At 43.4% G+C, this 22,244-nt stretch overlaps 5 protein-coding genes across 5 annotated transcripts; 2 read left to right on the top strand and 3 right to left on the bottom strand.

Moving 5' to 3' along the window:
- Positions 1 to 296: 296 nt before the first annotated feature.
- Positions 297 to 2,955, top strand: EAE98_008629 (uncharacterized protein; the record flags this gene model as incomplete). Its single annotated transcript, XM_038956252.1, has 8 exons — positions 297 to 409; positions 615 to 667; positions 720 to 863; positions 925 to 1,893; positions 1,942 to 2,049; positions 2,489 to 2,617; positions 2,669 to 2,824; positions 2,903 to 2,955. 8 exons carry the CDS (start codon positions 297 to 299, stop codon positions 2,953 to 2,955), a joined length of 1,725 nt encoding a protein of 574 aa, XP_038807333.1.
- Positions 2,956 to 3,697: 742 nt separating this feature from the next.
- Positions 3,698 to 6,265, bottom strand: EAE98_008628 (uncharacterized protein; the record flags this gene model as incomplete). Its single annotated transcript, XM_038956251.1, has 6 exons — positions 3,698 to 4,128; positions 4,179 to 4,301; positions 4,347 to 4,834; positions 4,894 to 5,025; positions 5,120 to 5,758; positions 5,829 to 6,265. 6 exons carry the CDS (start codon positions 6,263 to 6,265, stop codon positions 3,698 to 3,700), a joined length of 2,250 nt encoding a protein of 749 aa, XP_038807332.1.
- Positions 6,266 to 6,659: 394 nt separating this feature from the next.
- EAE98_008627 (uncharacterized protein) lies at positions 6,660 to 12,865 on the top strand (the record flags this gene model as incomplete). Its single annotated transcript, XM_038956250.1, has 12 exons — positions 6,660 to 6,862; positions 6,919 to 7,097; positions 7,216 to 7,345; positions 7,398 to 7,755; positions 7,803 to 8,431; positions 8,494 to 8,519; positions 8,566 to 8,899; positions 8,948 to 9,105; positions 9,158 to 9,284; positions 9,337 to 10,073; positions 10,127 to 12,315; positions 12,378 to 12,865. 11 exons carry the CDS (start codon positions 6,660 to 6,662, stop codon positions 12,193 to 12,195), a joined length of 4,950 nt encoding a protein of 1,649 aa, XP_038807331.1. The 3' UTR covers positions 12,196 to 12,315; positions 12,378 to 12,865.
- Positions 12,866 to 17,864: 4,999 nt separating this feature from the next.
- On the bottom strand, positions 17,865 to 19,900 carry EAE98_008626 (uncharacterized protein; the record flags this gene model as incomplete). The annotated part of the gene is made up of 2 exons (XM_038956249.1): positions 17,865 to 17,931; positions 17,988 to 19,900. 2 exons carry the CDS (start codon positions 19,898 to 19,900, stop codon positions 17,865 to 17,867), a joined length of 1,980 nt encoding a protein of 659 aa, XP_038807330.1.
- A 1,085-nt stretch (positions 19,901 to 20,985) lies between these two features.
- Positions 20,986 to 22,228, bottom strand: EAE98_008625 (uncharacterized protein). The gene is made up of 4 exons (XM_038956248.1): positions 22,155 to 22,228; positions 21,691 to 21,873; positions 21,433 to 21,502; positions 20,986 to 21,376 (listed from the first exon to the last, which is right to left on the bottom strand). Exons 2-4 carry the CDS (start codon positions 21,821 to 21,823, stop codon positions 21,187 to 21,189), a joined length of 393 nt encoding a protein of 130 aa, XP_038807329.1. The 5' UTR covers positions 21,824 to 21,873; positions 22,155 to 22,228; the 3' UTR covers positions 20,986 to 21,186.
- Between the last annotated feature and the right edge of the window lie 16 nt (positions 22,229 to 22,244).

Below are 22,244 nucleotides of genomic sequence, written 5' to 3'. Positions count from 1 at the left end.
AGAACAAGAAAAATGGATAGCGCTAAATCCTGATTGGGCTTAGTCACACCTCTCTCATGCTAATCCCAAAAGAATATAGCGTAGCTTCCTTTCTACTTTTTTTTACTCAAACCTCTTCTTCCTCACCTTCCATTGCTTTTTGACTTCTTCTCATCAACAACAATAATTTCATCTGCCAGACTTCTTCTCATCAACTCAAGAAGTCATTTTCGCAGTAATCATCAAAGCAAATCTCAAATCACCATCATAACATCACACTCTCTTTCAATTTCTCACTCTCAAAAACTATCGCAAATATGTCATATGGAGGAGGATATGGTGGCGGCGGCCGTGGTGGCGGTAACGGGTACGGAAATGGAGACTCCTCATATGGCAGAGGCAACTCTTACTCCAATGGATATTCGAATGGGTATGCAAAAACCTACGAGTTTAGATATTGTTGATAAGTTTTCGCGCATCGCGTTGCATTGTGTTAAGTGTGTGGGAGATAAGGCTAAGGCTAGCGTTTCGCTTTGAAGCCGAAGCCTAATCTCTCATCGCCATCACAATGTAGCACCATTTTATTTCATTCATTCATTCCGACTTGCTGATATTTACTGACGTGTAATTTATAGTGGATCTAATGGATACTCTGGAGGCGGTGGAGGTGGTTACGGAGGTGGCAGAGGTATGCAAACAGAATTTTACTCGATTAGAATCATCACTAACAATTTTCACAGGCGGCGGAGGTGGTGGTGGAAATGTCAACGGCTACTCTGGAGGTGGTGGTGGTGGATACGGAGGAGGTGGTGGATATGGCGGAGGTGGTGCTGGTGGAGACCGCATGAACAACCTTGGTGCTAACCTCCAAAAGCAAAACTGGGGTGAGTTCGAAAGGCTGTTGATAAAAATTCCGCAAAACAAAATGCTAACTTCCACACGCAGATCTCAACACCATGCCAAAGTTCGAGAAATCTTTCTACAAGGAGGATCCAGTCGTTGCTGCTCGTTCAGAAGAAGATGTTGCCAAATTCAGAGCTCAGCACAACATTGCCGTTCAAGGCCCAAACATTCCAAAACCCGTCGAGACATTCGATGAGGCTGGATTCCCTGCATACGTCATGACCGAAGTCAAGGCCCAAGGTTTCCCAGCGCCTACTCCAATTCAATCTCAGGGTTGGCCTATGGCTCTCTCTGGACGTGATGTTGTTGGTATTGCCGAGACTGGTTCCGGAAAGACCCTCACCTACTGTCTTCCAGCTATCGTACACATCAACGCACAACCACTTCTCGCTCCTGGTGACGGCCCAATTGTCTTGGTCCTTGCACCTACCCGTGAGTTGGCCGTTCAAATTCAACAAGAAATCACCAAGTTCGGAAAGTCATCCCGTATTCGCAACACTTGTGTTTACGGAGGTGTTCCTAAGGGTGGTCAAATCCGCGATCTCGCCAAGGGTGTTGAGGTCTGTATTGCCACTCCAGGTCGTCTCATTGATATGATCGAGTCTGGCAAGACTAATCTCCGTCGTGTTACATACCTTGTTCTCGACGAGGCCGATCGTATGTTGGACATGGGTTTCGAGCCACAAATCCGTAAGATTCTTGGACAAATCAGACCAGACAGACAAACTTGCATGTGGTCTGCTACCTGGCCAAAGGAAGTTAGAGCCCTTGCCTCTGATTACTTGAATGAGTTCATTCAAGTCAACATTGGTTCCTTGGAGCTCTCTGCTAATCACAGAATTACTCAAATCGTCGAAGTTGTTTCTGAATTCGAGAAGCGCGATAAGATGACCAAACATTTGGAAAAGATTATGGAAGATAAGGATAACAAGATTTTGATCTTCACAGGAACCAAGCGTGTTGCTGACGATATTACCCGCTTCCTTAGACAAGATGGATGGCCTGCGCTCTGTAAGTACTATTGTGAACTTCCACGTGAACATCACTAACAAAATTTAGCTATTCACGGTGACAAGCAACAAAATGAGCGTGATTGGGTATTGAATGAATTTAAGACTGGCAAGAGCCCGATCATGGTTGCTACTGATGTAGCTTCGCGTGGTATTGGTATGATTAAAACCCCCTCCCCCCTCACAGCAACGTTCAGTAGCCTTTTTAGTGGTGCTTTACTCTCGACGCTTCGGCGCTTCCTAGATTGCGTTACATTGCCCGGGCCCTATCGTATCTTTCGGTTCTCTAATTCTAGGGTGTCTTGGATCCTTAAGTGTAGCATGACCGTGCTGCGCTCGTAATTCCAAACTCGACAGTACTTTAACAGGTACCAGATATGGAATTGGCATTTCTTGACTTGATCAAGCTGTCTCCAAGACTCCCATCCCAGAGAGCCTGGATGTGTTGGATCACCTACCCTGGCATAAGCCGCATTGGACAGTTTCATGCCAGTCGCCGAGAGAGTATTGGATGCAGTCAAATGCAGCTTCTTCATGAGCCGCCCTGGACCGTTGCTATACCAAATTTTTCTGTTCTTGCTAACCCATCAATGAAGATGTCCGAAACATTACCCATGTGTTCAACTATGACTACCCTAACAATTCGGAGGATTATATCCATCGTATTGGTCGTACAGGTCGTGCTGGACAGAAGGGAACCGCAATCACTCTCTTCACCACTGACAGTATGTCTCCCGTCCGCTTTGAGGTTTACATTGGCTAACAATATTCCCTAGATCAAAAGCAGGCTCGTGATCTCGTGAACGTTCTCACTGAAGCTAAGCAGGTCATTGATCCTCGTCTTGCTGAGATGACCAGATATGGAGGTGGTGGCGGAGGCAGAGGTTATGGTGGACGTGGCTACGGCGGTGGCCGTGGGCGTGGTGGCGGTGGTAAGTTATTCTAAATCCTCCTGCCTTCTCACTCTTCCTTGTTCCATCAAACGATGGGACTAACAGAGCCGTTGGTAGGCAATTTTTCATCTTCTAACGCCGCTCCTTTAGGTGGAGGCAGACGTTGGTAAGATGTCTTATCCCGGTCGATCGAAACGGAGTTATAACAACCACGACTATCGATAACCACCTTTGATGACGACGAAAAGACGTATATTCATCCCATGGTCGTTTTGGCGTTTTGGTTCTCTTAAAAAGGGTAGGGAGGGGTAGAATTGTCTTACGTGATTTCTGCGCACCCTTTCAAAAATTCTTCTGTAATCTGACTTTTCTTTCTCTTTTATTTTATGAAAAAATTGGGTGGCATTGCCATGAATTAGACTGAGGGTTGAGGCTCGATGGATGGTATTATAGATTGCTTCACATTTCCATGTCCATCTGACGAAGAGATGAAGGCTAGGACTTGTATGTGCTGTTAACTTGCGTTCCTTCTTTCATAACTAGATTGCTCTCTGTAGCTAGTTCTAACTGGAAAATATCTCGTATTAGATTAAAAATAGTATAAAAATATGAGATCGTTTTCTTCTCGAACATTGGCGTTCTACAATTCCTTGTTCAGTGTATGTTTTTTGTGCAGCTGTTTTTTTGGGTATGGAAAGGTTCATCTGCAAGCAAAGTGAAATTGGCGCAAGTTCTGCGAAAATTCCAGTTGGTGCCCGTACATAAATCACAGTTTCATCAAGTAAGAGAGCAAGATGTGGTATTCTGAATAGTAAAATTGGAGCTAGCGATGAGAGAAGCAAGACATATCTACCTTTTCCGCGCATGCTGTAGTTCCAAGGTTCTACCCACCTATGCGGTAAAATACCACAATTAACCAATGAACACAACCTCAGTGGGAGTGGCCGTGCTTGCACTTGTGCTTGTGAGTATGTTAGAAGCTGGAGTAGGCGCAGAAACACAAACAGAATCCCCAATTATAAGGAGCGTGCAGTTTTGAAGCACGGCTGGGTTCCAGGCAAGGAATTGCTCGAACAAAATCCCATATCGAAGCTCAATACTGGGGCACGTATCACCTGGCTGGACGGTATAGAACTCGCTGCAAGTAGAAACGATGCCCGATTGAGCAGGTGCTGGTGGTGCACTCGCGGCGCTACTCGAAGTACCAACGCAAAAGGATCGAAAAGAGGTAGAATTCAACCCTGAATAGAATCCAGAACAATCGGAGTTTACCCATGGGTTCAAAGCGTAAAACTTTGGCAGATCGATGGCATAAAATTTGAGAGTATTATCGCACGTGATGTCTTGAATTGTTTTAGCTCTTATCATATGCTGAAAGATGGGAAATATTTACCTTCTATATCGCCTCCGTACATGGAGCCATAGGCATCGCAATTTTTAGCTGTCCCAGGTGGGGCATCCGTGGCGGTAGCAGCGATGAATGGATTATTGATGCTTGTAGATGTTGGGACGATGGCTATACTTGTCAGGTCATACTAACACGAAGATAGAACCAACTTACTCGGAGTAGGCTTATATCTTTGAATACAATAACGATACCCGGGCGAAAGAGTACAATTTGTAGGATCCTGTGCTGCCAACGATGGGTTCCATGACAGGAAGTTTGCCAGTGTGATTTCTTCTATGCCGGCTACCCAGTCACATTTATTGATATCTCGTTCAAGTTTCAGAAATGTAGTATTGGTCGTGTTCAAGGAATAGTATTCCCGATACTCGTAACAGGTGGGAATTGTGTCCGAAGCTACAGGGTCCAGCCATTTTATCGTTTTGTTTCCAACAACGGAGGCCCCCTCGCTCCAATACGGTGCACTTGGGTAGAGAGTAATATCAATCGGCAGGAGGCAAGTCGAGGGCGGCGATGCTTGGAGGCAAGGATTTGCTGTAATTGTGGCTTTTTGAGACGAAGTGTACGTGGATATAGAGCCTACCGCTTCTACGCAGTAACTTTCGCCGGCTATAATGTTTGTGCAGTTGCTGTTGATATTAGGGCTCAATGGGTTAGTACCACAACACTTCAACTGGTGAGTTAGGTAGAGGGGCTGACACACTTCAAAAAGTAAAAGTCTATGAGAGATATACTTTGTTGAATAGACACCGAGGCACAACTATCTCCCGCTTGTATCACATAGTATTTTGCGCAATAGATGTTTGTACCGTTGGCGATAGTTGCTGGCACAGGCCTATATCGCAGTTAGCTAAGCACCTCGAGAATGTTGTTGTAACCGTGTGCTATGAGCCTCACTAATGATCAATAGCGAGAGACATTTCACTTACGCGGCAGTCATCATGGAATTTGGTGAAGTGTCACTGGTAGATGATTTCCATCCTCCTCTGGGGCTTATACATATTTCTGTGCCGTAAAGCTGGCCTAGGTTACCACATGCTATGTTGATATTTGGATTCCAGGAGCTGAGTTGTGTCAAAGTGATGTCTCCCGGGACGGTGGAAATGATGCTTCGACATGTGTCGTTCTTACCGACTGTGTATACATCACATTGTTTTGGTATACATACGGATTTTCCAGGAGCTGGAAAATTGGCGCAGTATGCCTGGAGATTATTCTCGTACAGCAGCCAAAATGTGGATACTTTTTGAGTCCGCGCGATTGAGTTGCAATCTTCTCCATTCTTTATGGTATATGGGGTAGCACAAGGAGTTGGCGTGGCTGTGACAGAAGAGGTCGATGAGCTGTTGAGGGCGATAGCAGTTGGTGATGTGTAAGGATATCCTGTCTTGCCACAAGATGATGTGGTAGAAGCGAAATCGACAGCTGCATCAGACAAGTACCCGTATGGTGAACCAAGCTCGAGTTGTTGGATTCCAAGTGCACAATCGGAGCAATCTTGCTCTGCTTTTTCCGCAGTTGGTGTGGTCCATGAGTCGAATACTGAGCTGCAAAATTGAGCAGAAGCACTAAGTTTTGTCCGGGAATATTAGCTGCTGTGCCTGGTTTTCTTGAAAAGGGAGTTAAGATAAAACTCACACGTCTCTCAGACATAATATCTCATAATAGTATAAGTACCGGTCAGGCCAAGTTGATGCTGGGTATGCCAAATTATCCTCACCTGAAACAAATACATCGGAGAAGGTACAAGCTTTTTTCGTGGATGATTGGTAAACTTGTAAGGATTCCTTACATGTTGGAATGCAAAGCGATGCCAAAGAATCGACGTCGAGATATACACCAGGAGTCCAAATCGCTGTCGGAAGGCTATCATTACAAGCAACAGAGCTGTTCAAAGCATTGAGACAAAGTGTAGATATACCAGGAAAACCGACATCAACTAATGAGTTATGGAAGACTTGAGCATCATTGATTCCCACGAACAATAACAACAATGTCCACCTCACAAGAGATGTTAATCCGACGCATCCTTTGGTTAGGACCAGGTTATGAGATACCCAACAATCAGATGTCATAGTGTGTTATAGACAGTTGTCTTGAGTGACGGTGTGATGAATGAGATCCTGTCCGTTATCTCTGTGTTTGTGTTCAATATTTATACTTGTTGATATCATCTGCACTCTTCTAGCTCCAATGGAGGTTCCCGAGATGAGCTGAGGAAATTTTCGTTAATTTAAATTTGTTCGTGAGTATTTTCAAAAGGCAGCATGCACAATGAATGAAGGAGCACGCTAAGAATTCTCACTCCCTTCGTTTAGTAAGATATCTTTGCCCTCTGCCATAATTTTAACTCTCACAACAGTAATTTTTCACAAAAAAACTTCCAGTCTATTGACAAAAATATCACAGGCTTGTTTTGATCTTTTTCAATAGCGGCTTTTTGGCTTCATCAGCCGATTGGTAGCTGATATGTCTTTTCATGGCTCTCTCAAGTATTATGTTCTCATATTTTGCGGGTTACTCGTGTCTATAAGCATTCTATATACCTCTTTCTTTCCAGTCTTTGGTGCCCTCTTCTCTGATACCCACGCCGAGTCCAATTCTCAAGATCTTTTGTCGCTTTCAGATGCCATCTCAAATGTTGAATTTTTAAGAAGAGATGACTTTTCATGGTATGTTCTCTTCCACTGTGTGCTCTCGCTGAAATAAAGACTGATTATGGGTCTAGTTCCGTCTCCAAACCTTGTCCGAATGGAGCTTGCTGTGGAGGTGCATTTGAGCCTTTATTCTGCGGCTATGGCGATACATACTGTGGCGATACCTGTGTATCCAACTGCAGTACTGTGGCCGAATGTGGCAAAGATGCAAAGGTAGCTGGGGCTACATGTCCATTGAACATCTGTTGTAGTCAGTAAGTTTTAGAATTTCCGATCGAGTAAATCACACGCTTAACTTTTGAAACAGATATGGTCAGATGGCTGCCGTTTGTATATTTATCAATGTCAAGTACTGACGCTGGTGTTAGGATTTTGCGGTACCTCTTCGGATTTCTGCGATGTTTCTTCATGTCAAAGCAACTGCGGTACACCCTCGCTTCCTGATGGAGGAAGCTCATTTGATGTTCGAAATAACGTCATTGGATATTACGAGTCATGGTAATGTACTTGTGGTGTAGTTTCAGCTGTAAGTCCTTACTGACAAACACAGGTCTGCATCCCGTGCCTGTCACTTGTTTCCTCCGAATGCAATTCCAGTCGATGGACTTCAGCGTGTCAATTTTGCCTTCGCCTATATTGACCCAAACACTCTCGAAGTAACAACGATGGACAGCACGATCAACGAAGATCTATTCAAGCAAGTTGCAGATGTAAAAAGTTCGACGTCTGGGAATGCTGCTTTGGAGGTGTATGTTTCAATCGGGGGTTGGGCTTTTAGCGATGATCAAACTGCTACACAGCCACTATTTCCTAACATTGCTGCGAATGCAGAAAACCGAACACTGTTTGCTCAAAATGTCTTGCAGTTTCTAACGAATTATGGATTCGATGGCGTCGATTTAGACTGGGTAATATTTGTTCCTTGTTCACAGCACTCATAGCTAAATTCATGTAGGAATATCCAGGAGCAGAAGATCGTGGTGGCAGTGATACCGATGTGCAAAGCTATCCCCTGCTTGTCAAGCAATTACGAGAAACTTTCGATAACAGCCCAAAAGGAGATAGTCTCGGCATAACCTTTACAATTCCCTCCTCGTACTGGTACCTTCGGTGGTTCGATCGTCCGAAAATGCTACCGTATGTTACCTCGATTAACATGATGACCTATGATTTACATGGGGCTTGGGATAGTCACAATCACATTGGAAGTATTGTGCAGGCCCACACAAATCTCACCGAGATTAAGCTCGCGATGGAACTTTTATGGAGAAACAATATCCCACCTGAAAAGGTTGTTTTGGGGCTTGGATTTTATGGCAGAGCTTTCACACTATCCAGTACTAACTGCCAGACCCCTGGATGTCTGTTTTCTGGCGCATCTGATAAGGGTCCTTGTACTGGAGAGGGAGGAATCTTAGGATATTTTGAGATCCAAGACATTCTCAATGACCCGAATCAGAAAATTGACGTTAAATATGATGAGGCTGCTGCGATCAATTATTTCACTTACAATACCGATCAATGGATTTCTTATGATAACGAAACAACATTCAAACAAAAAGTTGAATATGCCAACAGCATTGGGTACGTATAAATAAGCTTCAAATCCCTCGGTTGTCAACGATTTTTAACACTTATCCACACAGACTTGGTGGGCTTTTGATATGGGCTAGTAAGTATTCACACCATCCACGCTATTATATACTAATTTTTTATAGTCGACATGGATGACAATAATTTTTCGGCACTCTCTGGATTACTTGGCCGTGAAAACCTTGGCTCCATCAGCTCCAAAGCTCTTGAAGATCAGGCTATAGTTGACACTTCAGATTGGGCATCCCAGAACGGCCAGAAATGCTATATGGGTACATGCGGAGGTGGATGTCTTCTTGGAAAGGAGGTCGAGATTAGCCGAGCCAATAGTTGTAGCGGAGGTAAACCAATATGCTGTCCAATTGATGCTGCACCTTCTTGTACTTGGAGAGGGGGAGAGAGTGGACGGAGCTGTCATGGAACTTGCCATACTGGTGAAGTTACTTTATTCTATGATAAGTAAGTGCAGCCCTTCTATTTAAATTCAATGCCGCTGATACAATCTAGTTATGGAATAGATGGCCCGAAATGCTTCAGTCCGGGGCAAAAGGTGTTTTGCTGTAAGACAACAACTTATACAGAGGTAATAGAGTCATGCAAATATGCAGGATGCGGCAAAGATTGTGATACCGGTTATGAATCAGTCGCTAGCAAATATGATCCTTGTAAGTCAATACAGATTTTAGTTCTCGGGTCTAGCTTACTAACCTTTCGCAGTGATTTGTGCATTTGATCAGGGAGGTTCAGGTCCACAAGACCGAAAGCTTTGCTGTCCGACTAACCCGCATATTAGCGGATGTCATTGGGTAGGTAAAGGTGGCTGTGACCAGAATAATTGCGATGAGTAAATTTAATCCCCTCCATCACACCGAATATAGCTCTAACCTCACGTGTAGTAATGATATACAGCTTGACTTAGATGACTACGGAGATTCTCACAAGCTTTGTTCACTTTCAGGACGTTCTAAATCATTGTGCTGTAATGCTCCGACCAGCGATAGTCCATTTCTCCCCGTGGCACTGGATAGAATATTTCCAACACTACCCGAGAAAGTAGATGTACCGAAATGGGACTTGCAAGCCTTGGGGTTGCCTATGAATATAGGACCCGGTGCAGGTGGTGTCGATAATCAAGGATTTGGATTTGTACTTATTGATGGCCCTAGTGGTGTGGTGACTACTATGAGCAAACGAGATGGCTCGGATTATGTTTTTTTGGGCTGTCCCGTAGGGAAAAGCCGACAAAACGTACGGATTTTCTGTAATTCTAACAGTCTCCCATCTAACTGTCATGAATTACTCGAAGGTGGAGTCGATGGAACCATTATCAAGCTACCAGAAGGCTGTGGTCCGGGAACATATGCTGTTGCTCACAGTCTGTCCTTATCCGATAATCAGAAGCTTCCTTCAATCTATACAGGCGCAGCGAATCGGACAGTATCAGATCTAGAAATCAGCTATGACTTCGGTCTTGTTAAAAGAGATGCTGGGGATGTCTACATACGTATTGACTACAGCAATCTCGAAAGTTATTGGAACACGGTCGTCAACAGTGCTGGCGAGTCGAAAAAAAGATCTACTGATGATATTTCGAAGAGATTTTTTAGTCCAAATGCAACATCATGGAAATCTAGTAGGTTTATTATCATTTACACTTCCAATAGTTCAAGATACTAATGATCTTAGGATTTGATGATGTTCGAAGTGAAGCATCAGGTGACCTCGACCACACTCTTTTCGCAAAAGCCTTCACATCTCCACTATACAGTAGCAGTAAGAGCTGTGAAGGTGAGGATGACAACTATGCCTCCATCGGTTTCAGTGGAAATGTCTCATCAAAAACAAGATTTGGTTATAGTTTTGTTGGTACCATTGTCCCGTTCAACATTGTACAGGCCTATGGTTTCTCAGAGAGCGAGATTGAAGTAATCGCTATGCTTGACATCCAAGTATATGGTGGACTGAAGCTTCCTAATACCCGAGCAAATGTATTCCCTAGTCCAGTGACCTCCAAGGAATTCAGCGTACCCGGCCTCATTCACATAAAGCCTAGTCTGCAGATTGTCGCTACACTAAATGCTAATATTGAGATGGCAGCCGACTTTGAGGTATTCTTCAATACATCAACACCGACCCCAATCACGCAATACTATCCTTCCTCTTTGGGGACTGCTAATGGTAGCTCTGAAATGCAGGCTATGCTATTAGGCGATGGATTCTCGGATTCAACGGCTGGCACGGCTAGATTTGGGTTTATGCCTACTATGCAATTGGACATTACAATCGATTCATACAGCACGGGCAAAGTAGAGATACATGAGAAAATTAGTGCATTTCACGATGCCTTTGTGGCCATTACATCCGACGACAAGAACTGCCCTTCCTTGCAAGCAGGTATTAGTGGTGCTCAAATTAGCCTGGAAAGTGTCGCAGGTTCTTTTACGCCCTGGAGTGGTGATGACACCTCTCAGCAAATATTGAGCCATACAAAGTCTTCCGATCTGCCGACGATATGTCCTAGATCATTCTCTGGAAAATCCATGATATCGCGAGATTTCCCTAATGATGTGATAAAATACCCCGCTCCTTATGTTTTTGGCAATTATTATCTCATCACATGTGCTGTGGGGCTGGGTGCAGGAGATTTATTTATTGGACCTCAACCAGGAGATCCAGAGTTCTGTTCCACTTCCCCTGAAACGTTTCCATATTCCGGGATATTCGATGACGATGGCTCAGAACTGGAATATGAAGACCCGGAAGATATTGGGCCAGACTCGGGTATTACTAGCCTAGGGTTCCGATCTATTGAGGAGAGAACCGCTTGGCGTCAGTTTCCAGCCTTTGCTATTGGCTTCACAAAAGCGACAGTAAAGTCTGTATCGTATCCCAACTGGCAAAGATTACTCAAGTACACCGCGTTCGTATACCGCAATTACGGGCAAGACTTCTCTAAAGCTGCGACACAATGTGCAGTGCCGATTTTGCTTAATAATTTACCACGTACCACAGAAACAGTTGTTGAGCATGTATTCGAACAACAAGTACTGGCCAAATTTATCTTTACGGCATCGGGAAATGTCAAGAAATTCCCTTCTGGTTTGATACCTACTCGCGCTATAATACCAACCGCTGCATGGGATGCATTCGCAACGATACAAGTTAAAAGTGTTATCACGAGCGAAATGGGAACAATGATGCATCATTTGTTCTCAGCTCTCGGTTCCTATCGATATCCTGGCGCTCTGAGCTTGGTCCATAGAGACCTGAATGCGTTAAAGGGGCAGTTACACCGAACCAATGTCCTGGAGTTTATAGGCAAAGATAAGTGGGAAGCGCTCAATACATCGCAACAGTTCAAAAATTTGATGAGGTTTATGGCGACGTACGATTATATGAACTTTCCAGACAACGAGGCCATATTACAAACAGTCTACCTGGTCCTTCTTGAGGAGTTAATAAACTGGGAACGAAATCTTGCTCTGGCCGAGGGTATTTCGCAATGGTTTATAGAATTTGTGGACGATTTTTATAAGACTATGGATCTAAAAGCAAGAAGCTTTGTTACGGACAAGACAACGAAGATCATTCAGAAAGCTGGCGGGCTCACTAGATCGGCGCGGATTCAGGAAGTAGCAGAGGCGATACAGGCCCAAATCCCTGGCACACTGAGAAGTTCATGGATGGATTCTATAGGCCAGAAACCAGGTGCTGATCTTTTCTTAGGTCAAGTACCACAAGCCGGATCTACATGAAGGCTAGCGAGTAGACAAAATAGATAGAAGCATTGGGTACTTAAGTAGATCTTTCCTTAGACAGACGCTAATCCGAAGCACGTTATTCTTGACATCATAAAGTCGGCATCTGGCCAAATAGCAAGTCTTCCCCTGATTTTCCAGGTTTTATGAACTCTCTATTTTGCTAACGAACTTCTAAGAGAACACGCGAATGTTATTCTGTTATTAAAAGTAACTAGATCCGCTTCGTTTTCTCTTGACGAGGATCTAAACAATATGAGCGTTATTTTGTAACCAAGAGTACTTCGGAATTGTATTGGGAAAATTGGCATGAGAAATAGGCCACCTTCACAATGCTACCCATTAATATAATAGTGACCAACCCTGCTTCTCTTCGTTTTACCTTCCTAGGCCAACTTTGACCGCGCAAGTTTGTTACGACAACAGAGATGATTGACGACCTTGGCGAGATCAATACGTGGGAGCGTGAGATGAATACCTGGGAGCGTGAGATGAATACCTGGGAGCGTGAGATGAATAAGAAGAGGTTGAAAGATGTTCGAGCTGAAGTCCGTGATATAATGAGTAGTCATTGGTTGTACAGCCCGCCGGGAAGTTGGGAAATCAAGTCGGCTTATGTCCCTCATCTTGGAACGATGAGGTAGGTTTTAATTCAACGGTTGCATTGTACTCATAAGATAATTTTGGTTGCTATTGAGTGTGAAAACGTTTGAACGTAGCAAGTGAAGCTGGTCTACCTAGTAGTAATAATTGACGTGGACGTCTCTTTAAGTTCGTTTGTGTCTTCACATGATCCAGCGAACCGTTCTGCAGTTAGGTTAAACTACTCCCAAACCTATCTAGCCCGATGCCATATCGCACCCAGGACAAGTCGGACAAAATCCATCAAAATCTCGGTACCGGTGAAGGAGATGAGGGGGGTCGGACATTCCTTCTCCGATTTGTTGATCGCCTACCAGTATTAATCTTGGCAACGAACACAAAATCAACGTACAATCTATGTGCCAGCTTCGCCAGCCAATACGCGGCAATTACTAAATCTTTTCCAACTCATTGTGGATGTATCTAGTACGCCGACACTAATCTGGAGCTTGGTTTAGCATTTGATCTTTGTGACAACTTTAATCTTATGCTTCAACTGAGTGAGTTAGACCAAACGGTTTCTTCAGTTCAAGAGGTGGAAGTATGGATCCGTATGAGAATGAGAAATCCTTGACTTGTTATTGGAACTTCACAGGATGAAGGAGCTAACGAAAAACGCGTATAGTACAGCAAGTTACTCCATATGGCAAATATCTGATTTAGGATATAATCAGTCAGTTAACCGAAGGCTCTGAGGGAAGGATTGTATTTATCAATACTTGGTTTGGGTGGTACCAATCTTTCAACATGTGGCGCAAGCAGACCGTTTGGGATCAATCTGCGTTGCGATATGTAACCATCAAGCAAAACCCATCCACTTGGAAAATCATCGCAATATCCATTGTCGGGACCGAATGCAACAACTGAGGCATTATTCTAATTTATTGGTGTTCAGCTCCTTCATGTACTCAATTTTTAGTATCAAATGTAGAAATATCCAACTGCGCCGTCGTCATAAGCGACCAATCATTTCGCATCTAACGGCCCGCCTCGCGAGATATGAGATGAACTTCGGGACCGACAAGATGTCGATATGCAACAAATCTTTCGAAAGAAATGTCCATTGGCTGATATTGGTGCTATATTCATTGCTTTGCGAAGCACACATGGTTCTAGATGTTTCGTTTGACTCGGGCAACCAAATGGTAATATATGGAGCTTGCCCCCATCATGGAAGTCAAAGGAGAATGCTTGTCGCCAGTGTTGGCAGCATTCTAGATTCAGTCTCTGATGGTTTATCCTAAATTTTCCTCGAAATCAGAAGATATGTGAGTTTTCTGGCTCTGCTTTCTTTCTCGTTGTTTCTTATCCCGTCGAGCCTATACACTTTTCATATTGTTGCACAAATGCTGGAAAAGGGGCTTAACGATATTCGCCCACCTTTGACATTGAGTATCATGTTCCCAAGTTCCCAAACACTCATCACACAATACCAACACAACAATACACAGGATAAATTCTTGCAAGCTTAGCAATGCGGCAGTAAGAAGTTTGCTACGCCGTGATTCTTTATGCTACTGAGGTTAAAATTCGGACGCCGGGGCTTCGGACGCATGCATTTTGTGATATAAATTCTTACAAAGCATATTCATCAAGACGTTGTAGTTTCGGAACTTCGGTCTATTCTCTCATATCTCGTTAATGAATCTGGCTCTGGCACCCCTCGTTCCCGTTGTGTCTTGCTTTCAGTCTCTTCTCTCACAATAATGCTATGCCACCAACTACCGCAAGTAGCAACCGTTGGTGCATGAACTAATGCTAAATCTGATCTGGCATTCTTCCTTCAGTTTTCATCCATACATCATATGAATCTTTAAATCATTTCAAAACAGATCAAACAATGAGACTCTCAATTCTGAAGCCAAACCATTGCTAAATGAAATTGACTACAAATGTTAAGAGTTGAGGAGCGCTCCGATAGTCGATGCTCCCATTGTTACAGCGAGTCGGTACGCTTTTCAACCTTCGTTAATGAACATTTTATCTCTACAGTCTAAAAAGTGAAAGGGCTCATTCTATTCTCCGGCATGATCGCCCTCACTTTTATAAAATCCGAATTCTCCGTGTACAAAAGCAGTATACATTCTCCCCCCCACGTGGTTCGGACATACCGGCGAACAAAATACTCCGACTCGGTTTTAGCACACAGCAGATCTAGAAACAACTTCCCATCTTCCCATGCTCCCATCCAGAGGTGGACGCATACACGACTCCTTATCTCATATTCCTCATAGCTGACATCACTCAATTCCTGCACTCTAATCCTCCTCTACTTCAAGAAGTTATGACCAACACCATCATTCATTCCCCAAGCAAATCCAAGCACGGCGGCATTCTTGATGTAAAAAACAAACCGCAATAGTCTATAATTATCGTTTAGACCCCTATGTACTCTGTCTTTAGCCTCATCCGCGTCTCCTTTTCTCTTGCTTGGCATTCCTCGAAACTACTTCAACATTCGCAGTGGGAAAAAGCAAAAACAATACATACAACAGTGGGGATTCGCTGGTGGTCACCCACCCAACTACTAATCCACCGATCTGAAGCTTGTGTATGGCAGAGCGGACGGGATGCCCAATTCTCTTCAGTCTATGGTCGTATGTGATAGACGGTGTTGCATTTCAATATTAATACTAAAGCTAAATCAAATCTCATCAGCAAACATCAATGGTACTCAGAAGGTCCAACATACCGTATGGTTTCAAGATGGAGAGTCTGACCCATTTCCACAAAGCTTCTCCGCGCGCCTGACATATTGCCTCGTCCTTATATACCAACTTCCAGAACGAGAGAGCAGCGATAGCTTGTAACATACCTTGCTGGAAATTTCTCGACGAGATGGTGAAGTGCCTCATGGGTAGATTTTCAACAATCAGAATGTACTTCTCAGGACTGTGTCAAGCTGTACCAAGTTTCGAACGCATAGATTTCCAAACATTGGCTTCTTATACCCTTTGTTTCTGCTCTGACAAACCATATAAGCCGTCAATCATCCTGGCCCCTAATTGCTTAAAAATAAGGAGAACCTTTTGACCGATTCCTTCGACGACTTTGCCTGATCTGAGCTGCATTGACAAAGCTCTTTCGTGAGCGAGAGATCATGCGTATATCATCCGCTGAGAGATACCAAACTCTGATTCTACTTCATTCCAAGTGCTTAATTGCATATAAATACACAAACAAGCGCATCTTCTTTAAAGATTACAAGAGACCCAGCATGCGAGCAAAGACCTATCACTAGCTTTCCTGAAACAGTTATTTTTATTCTATGGGGAAGGAGATTACTAATTGGCTTCTACGCGCTGACACCATTCTAGTAGTTTCCCCTCACACCAACGCTTTCTACAACATCTCTGGTATCTCTTAGCTCTTCATACAGAGCCTAAGCCATGATTTATGAGGACGATGGCATATTTGACGTTTTTGACAGGTTCAGCGTCGGACCTGGAGACAATTGCTTTGTAATTTTGCATCAATGACAGTACTGACTCTGACAGTTACCACAGTAAGAATGCAGTATTATCAAAAATCTATTCTCGCATATGAGAAGAGAACATCCATTCCACGTATATCATTTTGCAAACCTATACCATTTCCCAATCAAAATTTACCGTATGCTTACCTACCATCCATGTCGAGAAAGCTTTGGATCTACGAAGAAGGATTTTGAGCATTCACACAGCTGAACACTCCAGATAACTTCACAACTGCAGCTCCACGTCAATATCGGGACACTTCTTGTCAACTCGAGTATGGCCTCCTCCCTCAACACACCGTTGTTCTGGCAGTTCACATTTTGAAAGATACCCATTTCAGGCCGTGAAAGACGAGAGGGGACCGACATAGCCGAATCGCGACTTTGGAATCTGCTGGCTGTGTTTTTAGCTACTCTTTACGGTGTCCTTATGATTGGCTGTGCTCATCGTTCCTGTCACAAGACATTACATTCATATCTTTGTAATCCAGGATGGCAATTAGGATAAGTTGAGCGATGAGTCTAGGGCCAATATATTCAAAATAGAGATGCACGAGATCTAGCTTTGAATAGTTCTGACATACGCAAATGATTTGGTGGAACCATATCATGAGGCAGTTAAAAGCATATAGAGATCTAACCATATGGAAAAGCATCGCATAACGACAATTCTCAATATAGAACTAGATCTAGTGTAACAAGAGTGTTTTCTCTACTTCCCCTTTGATCCAGTACCTATGCGCTGGGTGGCTATCTAATCATTTTAAAAGACTGACTGGCTGACTTTGATGAACATTGAGATTTCAAAGCCGGCAAAACCCACAACTGGAACCATAAGTGCTTTTCGAAATGCAGAATTAAGCTATACATTCATCAAATACTGTAAATGTAAGTCAATGCGCGAAAGGTTACTTCCTTCACATTCCCCCTGCCAATGTCGAGACGGTATGTCATAGATAGCCGCAGAGCTCACTCATCCATCGATCTTCATCAGAAAACTTCAAAGATCAAGATTGATGGTGTATACATAACACTCATGTTAAAGTCAAAAAAATAGTACGAAGCTCTAAGTTTTTCCCAATATCTGTTTGATAAATTTCTCCTATCACCTTAGGGAACTAAAACATGCACACACCTATATATATAAGGCAAACTAAGTACATAGGGTATCAATCCTTATATCCATCGACTATCTGAATTAAAGAGAAAAGAAAGCCCTGGGTATATTAGAAATGGTGTAATATGCATGCTCCTGCACACATTTCAAAACATAGCAAAGGGTCCGACTGTATCAAACCCGGTACCACCCCCTTTCCACAGCGAGTCAAGCAATCGAAGTATTGATGCGTTAATCTGTACATGAGCTCCTGACCGTCTATCTCAACATTATCTCGTAATGGAGGGGGGTGTTCACGTAAAATGCAAATGCGATTGTTCTAGCATTTTGTTTCGTCAACATCGTATCGTACAGGAATAATTAAAAGAAGATCTGGAATCTTCGTATTATACATAGCTGATTCGAATATAGTTAATTATGATGAAATTATGTTTATGTCGATCCTGTTGTTCCTGTATATCCGATGATTTCTCGGTCGTCGTCAACTAATCTTCCGTATCTGGACAGATATTAGTACTACACCCGAATAGAAACGTAGACGAGAGCGGAACTTACTCAAGCATTAATCTGAAGAACCACACTTCTAGGTCTTCGTTTCTGAGCACATGATCTGCCCAATCTCTTCCCTGGAGGGCAATTCGTTCTGCTTCTTTCTTCCCAACATCTTCTCCCGCAAACCATCGTACTGCCTCAACCCATTCATCGCCTCTTAAGCTTAAAGGAATATAATGCACCCAAGGCTTGAGCCATTGCTCATGCCATTCTCTGAAAACAGCCATTTTATATACCAGACTTTTGCTCTTCAAGAATGCGTAAAATCGACCACTGAAAGCATTTCCATCCATATCAAGCAGATACTTATACTTCCATGCATTTTGTTGCTTCGCTGCATCCTTCACATCAAAGAAATTCTTTTGGGCTTCGCAATCCCCAGGATCGCATTGCCCAACGTGGGAAAAGAAGATGTCAAAAATTTCCTTGAAATCACTTCGTGGTACACTCTTCACCTGCCAATCTTCCTTTGTCTCTTCGCCTCGATTGACCAAAATCTTTGCTTGATCGCCAGCGTTAACTTTTTGTACCACTTTTTGCCTGTGTTGCCGTCTCCAGCCACCATCTCGACTAAAGCCTCCGGTTGTCGAACCTCTCCAGTATATTTTGTCTTTCTTATCCTTCCATGCCTTGTCTTCGGCTTCCTCATATGGTACTTTGCCATACCAGTACCAAGGAGATGGATACAATATATCGGAAAACGACGAGATCTTTGATTGAGAGAAAATCGGGAACAAGTCATGCACGATATTAAAGGCGTTGGGACGATCGAAAAATCCGAAGGACTCGCTAAAAGAAGGGGATTGGCAAATATCTGAGAACGCAGTTTGGTTATACACAAATCCCAGCTCCGTCACGGCATAACTACCGTAATTGTCCTCTTTTGGTCCATCGTTGAGACTCCTCGCGGCACTATCTGGAGGGCAAGACATCCTTGAATGGGTCCAAGTTGGCTGATGTGAAAAAACGTTGAATCGTGTAGTCTTCACTTCCGGCACTCGCAGGCCGTCGCTAGCGACATCAATCGGTCTAGGAGACCATGAGTTTCTGGGTGCTTCTACAGAATTCGCGTTTGGCATATTCTGATCTTTTGCAACATGTACTAGCCGGGCCAAATCTTCATATGGCACAACCACACGAGGTTCATCGTGAATGTTGAAGCAAAGATCCATATCGGGGAGGTACTTCAAAAATGGCTTCATCATTCCTACCGTAGCGTCTTGTTGCCATTGATTCCCTCCCTCAATCTTTGTAACCTTCCCTCCTCTAATTAATAATCCTATGAGATTATTAGGAAAACCCAATGCCTCTCGTGCTCTCCCTCTGATTGTTTCCGGTTTCAAACCCCAAAACGGCGTTAAGGATGTATGTATGTTGTCATATTCGTCGATGAGTTTTACACCTTTTGACTTCGCGAAATTATACCATTTGTCGAAATTAGGGGGCGGAGGTATCCCATATCGTTTTCTATATTCTGCCACTGCTTCCTCCAATGTCTTCGATTGTTTCGCTTTGGTATTCTCGAACGCTTGCTCATTATCCTTGATTAATTGATAAATTGGATGCGAAGGACCAATATGATACGAAGCTTCCTGCGGTTTCTTGACATCATCAATGGAAGTTGATATTCGATTGGGTATGCTTGGCTGTTTCGGTTTCTGATTAGAGGATGGGAAAGAGGTCGAATGGTATGGAAAAGGCGCTCGCAGATAGAATATCGAAAATGTAGCCAAGGTAAGAATGCTAATCAGCAGTAGAAATTGGCGAGACTTCATTTTCCGCCGCGTCTTCATTATCATTGCGCTGAGAGAAGGTCTTCTTGTCTCATCATGTCCATCGAATGGAACAAAGTGCACTTGTTCAGCGCGATGTTGAAATGCCGCACTTGAGCTCCTACGACGAGTTTGTCCAGCCATAGTAACGGTTGGGCCAGAAGCAGACTCTTTGTACTCTTTACTGCGACTTCCGGGTGCTCGTGAGACCCCCTTGTTCTTTGGATAATTGTTAATTTATCCTTGCACAACGAATGCGGCCTTCCTGCCGACGAGACGCGCATATGAGTGGAGTGGATAAAGTCGTGTACGAATATGATCAAAACAAAAGGGAAATACCGTATAAAATATAACTGTTTGTCGCATGCGTGTGAGTAGTGGCGACGAATTGAAAGTTTCGTAAGATGTTATTCTCTTCTTTGGCTGAATTGAATTGCTGGTGATTTACGAGTATTTTCTTAAAGACTTTCGTCCTAAAGATGCTGGTTGTAGTGGGGATTCCTTCCGATGTTCTGGCCACAACCACAATGCTACCATATATATGAACCATTCTTCATTTCATGGAAAAAGTTATGTTAATTTCGCCACATTATGATACGGTCCATAGTACTCCTTTTTCGTCTTATGAATGATTGTGCAAAAAGGAGTTGTGTCTGAGATTCTGAGCGAATCCGATCCAACGAAAGCTCGCTCACTATCGGGATTGAAACCTTGGAAGTATTTTGTTGTGGTTCTACCAGGACTCAAGGACGCTCGAAATCAGGTATAGTGCATTTTGTGATGTAGTAAAGTAGGCCATGATATGGCGCGATGCATTCCTTCATTCACTTTCTCTGTCTCGAGGTAGTTTCCAAGAATTTGTATGCATACTAGGTAGGTAGGAGGCACCTTAGGTAGATAAGAACATCTTCGGTGTTTAAGCCAAAAAAAGCTTAGGATAAGGTAATATTGATGTTTACGCCACGAACATGCATCTTGGGTCTACACATTCAGGAGGTTCTCGTAGATGGACGCTACAACATATTTGCTCAATGGCGATGTAACATAACTTATGGGTAAACTACCATACGCTGACAGTAGCGCTATACGCGCGCCTTAGATTATGCCGCCTGAATTGCCTGTTGCTTAATCGAATGGAGTAACTTCGCCAATGTAAAGTGTCGTTTGTGTAGATCAAGCTAGAACATCATGAAAAATAAATATCACATTGCACGATTGGAGAACAAAAATTATAAATCATGAGATTAAATTGACTTTTGGTAATAGACCTATCTATTCTTCAAATGAAGAATTCGGACCATGCGTAAAGCAAGAACGAAATGGGTATATTCAGCGACCTGTTCTAGATATTACTCCAACCCCGGAAGCTGGGTTCCCTAGATGGCTACATCTCTCATGATAATTTGTATTCCTTTATTGGTATTTTTCGTCTAGTAGAAGAAACCGAGGACCTTTCCGGCAACGTGCTTGCGTCTAGCCTCTTCGTGGTCCATGATACCAGCGGAGGTGGTGAGGACGATGTGTCCGAATTGACGGGAAGGCAAAAGCTTGACAACCCACTTCTCGAAGTCCTCAATCTTGACGTTGTATCTTGGGGAGATAACACCGGTCTTGTTAAGACTATATCATGGAATTAGCAATGTATTCTTAACAGCAGGGTGAAAGTTGTTGCTTACCGGCCGTTCAATTGAACAACGACCTTTCCGGAACGGTGGTCATCAACCTCCTCGAATTCTCCAATGTAGCCTAAAGAGAGACATTAGTATGTTGCGAAAGATTAAACATATAACTTCATAAATAATAATCAGAGAACGTGTAAGATCCGCGCAGCTTGATATATCGGCAACTTAAAGGACTTTGATCGTGTGGAGTTGAGATCATTATCTAGTTATCATGCCGAATGAAGGAATAAGAAGAAAGATTTGTCGACATACCGTGCTTTTGCATGACACCGAGGAACTTGACGATGACCTTGGAGGATGGGCGGATGAGAACTTGACGCTTTCCGGCCTTCTCAGCGTTGTTGATGGCGTTGAGCGCATCGTTGAGGACTGAAGTCTTAACCATTTTGACGGATAGAGATTCTCAAATAATCTGCTTGATCAAAGATGAGGTATCTGCAGGGTCGATATGTTAGCCTTCAAGATTTCTCAAGCATAAAGAGTGCCCTCATGATTGACAAGAGGGTTCTAAAGCTCGTGTCGAATGATAGAGTAAGTAGTGTCGACATCCTTCAACTGCTATGGATTCATGGTGATAAATAAAGTAGGCCGAAGCTTATCGATTATCGAAACCAAAGAATACCACATTTACAGTTGAGTAGATGATCGATTTGCTCCTCTTTGTCAATCATGAAGGACTTTCTGAAAGAATTGCCATCGTAGCAGTATTTACACACCTCGTTATAGAATGGGCGTTGAAGTTGTCGTGGGAAGGGAATTCGGAATAAATTTCAAGATCGTGAGGTTTTCAATCAAAATTTACTATG

Source organism: Botrytis deweyae (assembly GCF_014898535.1).
Source record: "Botrytis deweyae strain B1 chromosome Unknown BDEW_023, whole genome shotgun sequence".
In the NCBI taxonomy this organism is placed as follows: domain Eukaryota; kingdom Fungi; phylum Ascomycota; class Leotiomycetes; order Helotiales; family Sclerotiniaceae; genus Botrytis; species Botrytis deweyae.
Note: the sequence above shows the minus strand (reverse complement) of the source record. Positions and strands in the feature narration are given on the sequence as shown.